At 48.9% G+C, this 8281-nt stretch overlaps 1 protein-coding gene across 8 annotated transcripts; it reads right to left on the bottom strand.

The window, feature by feature from the left end:
• Nucleotides 1-3311: 3311 nt before the first annotated feature.
• LOC105700563 (calcium/calmodulin-dependent protein kinase type IV) lies at nt 3312-6782 on the bottom strand. Of its 8 annotated transcripts, none has more exons than XM_012426514.2 (10): nt 5864-6782; nt 5367-5462; nt 5227-5299; nt 4992-5060; nt 4741-4896; nt 4382-4526; nt 4195-4270; nt 3998-4094; nt 3605-3748; nt 3312-3518 (listed from the first exon to the last, which is right to left on the bottom strand). In XM_012426514.2, the coding sequence occupies exons 2-10, from the start codon at nt 5447-5449 to the stop codon at nt 3447-3449; spliced, it is 915 nt and encodes a 304-aa protein (XP_012281937.1). In that variant the 5' UTR covers nt 5450-5462; nt 5864-6782; the 3' UTR covers nt 3312-3446. The 8 variants fall into 8 exon arrangements, with proteins under 8 accessions (XP_012281937.1, XP_012281939.1, XP_012281934.1 ...); XM_012426516.2 differs by having other exon boundaries at nt 6289-6782; XM_012426511.2 differs by having other exon boundaries at nt 5367-5637; nt 5864-6781.
• Nucleotides 6783-8281: the final 1499 nt, after the last annotated feature.

The raw sequence follows: 8281 nt of genomic DNA, 5'->3' as shown, positions 1-8281 counted from the left end.
TATGGCGTTCGTCATTTTTTCACCATCCGCGAAATATTTTCCGGAAATTCAGCCAGCATTTTCTCTGATCGCTTTCTAAACACTCCCTTGGGTACGGTGCGGAAAATTTAAACATTTCGGAAAGAACACAAGAATTTTCTTTAACCGAATCGATCTCTTCTTAGATTTTTATTTTGGAATTTTCCGAGCTCGGGCAACGAGTAAGAGTCGTGGCTTCCAGCCTGCGGAGAATCGCGTTTTATCATTTTTCTTCCGGGGCCTCGGCAAATTGGAATTTGTACGAGGGAAATGAAAAACGCCGAGCACCGGGCTTCTTTTGCAAGGGCATTAAATCCACTATGTCGATAATAATTACCAAGCTTGGAAAATTCAAAGCGGTTTCCCGAGTATGAGTTCCGAAAGCTCCTTTGTAACGGAGTTAAGTGATAATCGTAGTGGGCATTGCGTCTACCGTGTCCCGAACAGACGGAATTCTTAAAGGTTTTTTAAATTTGACACGATATTGCAAATAAATTATAACTCTCGAGAAATAAGTTTTGTTTAACGATCGCGGGTTTTATTCGTATTCGGAGACCGTAAACGGGCACTTGGAAAAACAGAATAGCTGGATTGTAAAAGACAGTTTAGCAGGGAGTCGAGTTTCTCGAGAGGAAAAGGTCGGCTCGACTCGTTTAATCGGAGAAAAGTGAGGAAAGTCGAGGTGCAGTTTCATAAGAGCCGTGTATTTTAAACCGAGTCGGTTGCAGCGCATATGCTGTAATCGATGATTGGCATTACCCTGATGAAATACGAAACTAAAATATAAAAAGTAGTTTACCATAAAATATGGGTGCGAAATTAATCACGGGAACAACACCCTTCCTACAAAGAAATCTTGGCTAAATACATTTTCCAAGGGAGTTCCGTTTTTCGGTACCTCGTCTCGTTTTAACGATTATTCCGTGGTTCGGGAAAGAACCGGCAAAACGAAATACCCACTCTCCTCCATCTCGTAGCTTTGCATATAAATAGAGCGAGATAAAGAGCCGAACAATCGAGAGTCTAGAGAGTCCATTTCTCCGGAAAGGGAAGAAGGTACGTTCAAACCGCGTTATGCAGATACCAGGGCACGGATAGAATTTCGATTTCCATTGTTCCGATTCGATACCGTCTTCGAGTATCCTCGGGCTCGGAAACGCGAATGTCACGCGTCGAAGAAGTTGGACAGAGTCGAAACGAGCGACAGCCACAAAGAAGAAGGAAGAAAGGGTGCCAAAGAAGAGCGGCGACTGGCGAACGAGCGCAACGTAAGCGAGAGCTGAGATGAGAACTTTATACGATACCTGGGTGACTCGTTCGATTTCGCTCTCTCTCTCTCTTTCTCTCTCGCGTCCTCACTCCTCCCTCAATTTACTCTGTCGATCGGTAAAAATGAGCCGCGTGCCGAGAATTGACCTATCGCTTTCCCCGCGCTCGCAGGACCGAGATCCGGCGATACCGTCCTCCCCTTTACGCCAGCCGATCCACCCGTTTGATACGCCTCATCGGACGTTCCTCCCCGATCGTCCCTCGACCGCTTCCCGACCGCTTCCCGACCGCTGCCCGACCGCTTCCCGATTGTTTACCGAGCGGGACGGAGGCTCGGCGAGCCTAGGGCTCCAAGTGAGTGGAGAAACTAAATTTTAGGAGGTCGTGACTTGGAACTTCTTCCGAGGAAAGTGACGACTCGTCACCGCCCTCCGGTCTCATGGTCGCGGCGGTCGACTTCGGAGGTCGCGACGAGCTTGCGACGGGCTTGCGAAACGAGTCGGAGTGCCGAGACCTCGTCTTCGTGAACAGCCCAGAAGCTCTCGTGGCGGGTCTCATTGCGCAAGCTCGTCGACATCCACCCATCGCGCCAACCCCTACCGGCCGCCAAAGGAACAGCCCCGCGCGGGGCTCCGACAATCGAGGTCGGGGTGCTCGTCGGCCGCTCCGCGACTTCCTTTTTTCGCGGGCGCATACGGAAATTACCCATACCGTTATCCGGAGGGACCGAGCGGGGCCATCGAGCGCCCGGCTACCTTTACCTTGGGAATTAGGGGAAAAAGGATGCTCGACTCGGACGTCGCGGTGCCGAGTCGATCGCGGCCGGAGACGAAGAGCCGAGGCGCGACTCTTGAAAAAATCTACCGGTCGATTAACAAAGATCTAATCGTCTCTATAAAATAAATACGTCTTGCCAATTTTCTGATTTACGTCGCGATACATTTTATTCGCGAACGTTCGAATTGCGGGGGAATATTAACGGCGACGATAGGGTTCGGGAAATATTGCACCACGAGTCAAGTACGCTTCTTTGAGTGGACGCGGTTCGTGTGCGCGGTAACGCTTCACTCCGAGCGAAATTCGGCCATGTATTTCGAGGGTGTTTGCTCATGTAGGCATGAGATCGTTCGAGCAAATATGTGCGCTCCAGGAGAGGACGGATGTATGAAAAATTGATGCTGATACGCTTGCGTCTGGAAGGGCACCTCGCCACGTTGAGAACCGACGAAGATCGACGTTCCGAGTTGCTAGCCTTCCTGCGATGGCGCTTCCTTCGAATTTCATTGCAGAAGCGAATGGGGAGAAACTCCAATTAGGTATTGGACGCGTCCCGGACTTACGAGGGTGGTTTAATCCGCCGAATGGAATCTTACCCCTCAAGGTTGTTCCTGAAATCTACCTTATTTCCCATTTCCTTGAAATGTGTCGGGTAGGTACGGAGATGACTTCTTTTTGAGAGACTTCGATGCTAGATATAGCGCTCGTTCGACCTCGATCGAATTCGATCGTTTATAGGGGACGAAGATTCGTCTTGGAACGAAAAGTAGGAAAAATCGGTCGTACCTCTTGGAAGTTTAGAAATTGTCATATCAAGGAAATATATTGAAATTTTTGTACGCAATAATGACGATGGATCGGTTAAAAATTAGGATCAATGTTGACCGTGATCAGCGCTTGGCCAACGGTAATGCGTTTCTACTCGTAGCTGGCATTACCGGCTGCAGAAGCGAGTCCGTGTCCAGCTGAACGAAATTTTATCGACGACCGGGGCGGCCTGCAGGGAGGGTACAGGGCTCTGCGCGAGTTTGCGCGAGTTTGCGCTCCATCGATACCTTACCCAAAGGAGAGACCGCTTTATCCGCCTTGGATACCGTTCACACCTTTCCATACCTTGTCCGTAAATTGCCGACCGGTACGTGATACCTCAACGATACCTTTGAACTCCCATCGAATGATCACAAAATTGAGGGTTTACCGTTAAAGTAAACACGAACGACATTGCGCCGAATAAATCGTGAACGAAGTTACACGAGCTGAATCGACAAACTTTATGCGAAAGTCAAATTAACGTTACATCAAGATAGATCTTCGGGAAGCGACGTCGGTAGCAGGATAATGTGGTTCCGTGAGCTATGCACGTCCAACCGGAATCGACGCGATCACGTTCCTTCTTCGTGGAAATGAGAAAATGCTATCGCCCGATGTGCAGCTCTCACGACATGGGTAGCCGCCTGGAAGTACATCGTTCGTTAGAACACCGATCCCCTCTCTTGGATCGCGCACGTTTCGCTCGACGTAAGGAGGTGAGGCGCGTTACCTTAAACTTTCGTCGAGCATTAAATTCGCACAATTTTTTGGCCGCGTCCGTCATGGAATGTCTCGCCGTGTCGACGCCACGCACCCAAGGATCTCGCAGCAGTTCCTGAGCCGTGGGTCGATCTTCGGGATTCGTCTGCATAAGCTGCAAGCACGACCGTCATGACTGCCGATTAGCTATCGTCGAAGGATTTCGTTCGGGCGGAAATCCGAATCGATCCCCGTCTTCGCGATTAAGGAGAGAAAAAAAAATAAATAGATTTCTTCGCATTCCGCGCTTTCAGCGGAACTTCTATTTAGCCTTCCGCCCATCGAAGGGGCGGAATCGCATAGCTGGCCGAGTTCTCGCGAAATTGCGTTTTTTTTCCCCTATCCAGTGAGTTGATTTGCATACTTGAGTTATGAGGTGCTTCGCTTCGTCCGTTTTGTCGTCCCAGTACGGAGCAGGAAATATTTCCTGCATTTCCCGAAACGGCTCGAAACCGCAGAGCCTGAAAGCAAGAACATCAAAGTGATTCACCTTGGTAGAACTCGCGGCGCGGCTGCGTTTTAAGTATACCGGCGGCTCGTTAAGGATGGCAGGATGCATACATAATGTAAATGACGACTCCCAGACTCCATATGTCGGACGCCGAGCTCGACGAGCGCGTGGATGTCACTTCCGGAGCTGAAATCGGACACCGCCTTCCGCTCAATCGTTCGTCCCGCGACTCTTCGCAAGGAAACGCGAAGTGCTTGCCATCGGCTCGGAGGATCTCCGCGAAATCGAGCGACTCACCGCAATACAGAGCGTTGTAGCAGTTGATGACGGGCGCGGCCACTCCCATGTCCGTCAGCAGGAGTTTCGAGTTTTCGTCCTCCGTCGCGTAGAGCAACTTTTCCGGTCTCACGCTGCCATGGTGCAATCCCATTTCGTGTAGATACTGCAAGAATATCGATTCCGAGAGAAGTTTGGCCGGATTGCTATAATATTTCATCGCGGCCGAGCACCGCTTCGAATGCGACTTGGCCGAGTTTACGAGTGATAAGTTCGGCGCGTAAATCAGACGTCAAAGGTGTCCCGGAACTAATACGCGTTTCCGATGAGTCCCGCATACGTATCGGTGCATTATCGGTTGATTCGCGACGGAAGCTCACCCTGAGCGCCGAGAGGGCGTCTCGAACGGCGTCGGCGGCATCCTTCTCGGAGTATCCGCCTCGGGATGCCAGCTTCTCCAGCAATTCTCCGCCGGCGGCCAGGTCCTCCACCAGGTAGAGGCGTTGAGGGTCGTCGTATGCCTCCCTTACCGACACCTGCGTCATTTCACCCGCTCGAATAATCGGTCCGTTCTCTTTATCTCCTCTTTTCGATCGAAGGAACGCTCGACCGGAGGTTCAATGATTCTTACAATGTTCTCGTGACGTATCCTCAGCAGAGTCTGGATCCTTGCCCGAGTTTCGACTTTGCTCGATTGTACCTGCGAACGAGGAGGGAAAGGTTACGGAGCTCGATCGACTCGACTCGCTTTCGGTTTTGGCGAGAAGAGAGCCTTGGATCGGCGAGCTATATCACTCGGATACGGTGTACTTCGGAGCCTTAGGGCAGTTTCCTTATTCGCGATGGCCGACCACGTGACCGCTTACCTTTCGTATTATCTTGCAGGCGTACTTCTTTTTGCCTTTGTACAGGCAGCTGCAAACGGTCGAAACGGAGCCCCTTTGACGGAAAGTCGATTAGAACAAAAATGGAATTGTCGATTATATCGCTGTCCTCGAATTCTCACCTGCCAATGACATCACCCAGGATGTAATGGTCGTGAAAATCACCCTTTGACACCCCCGTCAGCCAATCGCTGTCGCTCTCCATGATTTTACTGCACCTATTCGGGCGCCATCATCCTTTATTCATTTCGCCAGGAACGTCCACATGTTTTACCAAACGCTAATTCCCCCTGATCGTTGGATTGGAAATATTCCAAATACCCCGAAAGAGAATCAGAAACAGGGAGCGAGTCAAAATTGTTGGTTTTCGCTTCCACGGGCGGGAAATTCTCGCTGGAAATAGCATCGAGGGGAAGATCGCGAGAAAAGGGGTTTATGGCTAATGCACGGGAAAAATAAAAGTAATCGCTGGTCGTTTGACAAATTTTTGCCCGTGTCCGCTCTTTCGGAAACACTCGGTGCGGCATTACCCCGCCACGTGCACTCGTTTCAACCTACGAGAGATCGAAGCACGAGCTCGAAAACTACTCCGATATCACCGATAAGGATTATGACTCACTGGAATTACGGTTGCAGCTGCATAGCAGCCGTATACCTTGAAGACGCGACGAGGGCAAACGTCTATGCCGGCGGAGGAAAACCGATAGATGCACGTTTTTAAATTTAATGCGTAATATAATCGCTACCGCATCCGTATCCGCATCTTCGAATGCTTAGTATATATTGGGACCGAGTGTACGATTGCGACCAACAGTTGCATCGGACAATTGTATCGTAAACGTTACACTCCGCGCACGGTGCACCACCGAGCTGTCATTACATAAACGTTTTTCCGCGTGCTAAAACGAGTCGTTGCATAAACCGTCGGATGGAACGATAAACGATTAAATGAAAGAGGCGCGGTTATCGTAGAATTCGAAGCGGTCTCGCGAAAAGCTAGATTTTCTCCTTTCAAATCGAAAATTATAGTCGATGAAAGCGCACCGGGCAAAGCGTAGAGTTACCAAATCTAGGACCGATCGGCCGTGGAGAAAAACGGCATCCCTCGGCTGTCAAATGACGACTACGCGACAGCGAGCGGCAGAGTTTAGTCGACGATGTTTTACGTCGAATGGCCGAGCACGAACTGGCTGCCAGATGTAGAAACAGAGACCAGGAGACACCTCTTTATATCAATCACGTTCACCGAGACCAGCGTCGCGTTTTAAATGGACTCGAATCCATGAACAACGGTGTCCCTCTTTGGCGATCCTAGATAAACATCCTTTTATCGTTGCAACGAGGAATAACGAAGGCGATACGTTGATACGATAGAGAATTTCTCGCGCGAATGAGGGCACGATACGGACCGACGATGTCGCAAAGATGAGAGGTTCAGCGAAGTCTAGTATTTTTTTCACGTATGAGTCGTGCATCGGTCGTGACGGAGGGCGACGCGAATGCGGTTTTTTTCTTTGTGAATATGCGCGTTCCAAATTTCATGTCGCAACAACCTTCGCGGTTCGGTTGAAATATCGGACGCGGACGACTTTCGCCAAGTCAACTGTACAATGTAACGAGCGCGATTTATACTCGTATGCTTAAAGATGGCGTGGACGCGTGTTTTTCTGCATATCGTCGGCGATTCGTTCGCGGTACACTTATTCATACAGCCTTGGCCACCGCAGGCCTAGAGAGTCGTGGTTCGTCACGAGAATTGAGGTCAATGTTAGACAGGAAATGTTCGCTTAAAAGCCAAATCAAAAGATTACGATCAACCTTGCAAAATACACCCGCAAAATTGCTGGCGCGGAGCCGCGACGTTCCAAACTCTTTCCCTACTTTTACTTTTTTTTAGATAGGCGGGCCAGCTTTGGAATTAAATTATGTGGACTACCAATTTTAATTCGTTATGGTGAACGTTTCGGATTGCCGCTTGTCGCCCAGATAAAAGGGCGAGGTAAAAAAAGTCTATTGGCAGGTTTTAAAATATCCGATCGTTGGCTCCCGAAATTATCGATTCCGCTGAAAGAGAATGTTACAAATTGCCGATGCAATTACAATCGACTCGATAATGAAGTTTTAAATCATTGGAACGGTACACTCGAAGCCCGAACACCCCGGGGATTGTAAGTGAATTAATGTACTCTTCGATGTGAATATTGCGAACAATGTCGCGTTTCAGTCAAATCGGATTTTCCTCCTGAACGGACCAATAACAGGTGCGATCGAATGCAAGTTTCCACGGTATCTCGAATACCGAAAACCGTCGAGGAATCGACAATTAAATTAAACTTCCTTTAATATGAAATGAAATTTATTACAACAAATTATAAGTATTGTATTATATTAGTAAATGTGGCACATCGCGCGGGCGCGCGAGCAATCGAGAAGCGAAGTGCATGGAATTTTTACAGTCTTACAGTTACATACGTACAAGCCTGAGTATCCTTCGCTGCGAGTAACGGTGGCGAGTGATGTTAACGTTTAACCATAAATATATTAGGGCAACAAAAATTAACAGAGCCGTTATCACAAGAGTTATCCTCGGTAGCCTCTCTACAACGTTAATTTAAACGGGGTTAAATTGAATATTTCAACGGAGACGTTTAAGGAAACTTAGTCAACTACGAGGCACATACATTTGCAATTGCGGTGAGCAGTGGTAACGGGCATAAGGCACGTTCGCGATACAAAATCTGGCTTGGAAATATGACAATCCCAGAGACGAGTTTAGAGAAGCAAATGTCAAAGGTGTATATACGCATCAACTACTCGGAAATTCCGCGGGTTGTACGTTTAGAAAATGGGATGGATGGTGCCAGCTTGTCGTCGACATTGTTTTCGTACAACGATCGGCATAAATCAATTACGCGCCTACGAGAACTGATTCGATCGGTCAAAGATCGTCGGACCGTCGACGTCGCTTCTCACGCGATTCAGGTTCTATGTCAAGGATCGATGCCTTAACGATAATAGATTCGAAGCCCGGCATGAA

This window comes from Orussus abietinus, unplaced genomic scaffold, assembly GCF_000612105.2.
Source record: "Orussus abietinus isolate OABI.00-Male unplaced genomic scaffold, Oabi_2.0 scaffold2, whole genome shotgun sequence".
Lineage (NCBI taxonomy): Eukaryota > Metazoa > Arthropoda > Insecta > Hymenoptera > Orussidae > Orussus > Orussus abietinus.
The sequence above is the reverse complement of the archived record's forward strand: the minus strand, read 5'-3'. Positions and strand labels throughout refer to the sequence as shown.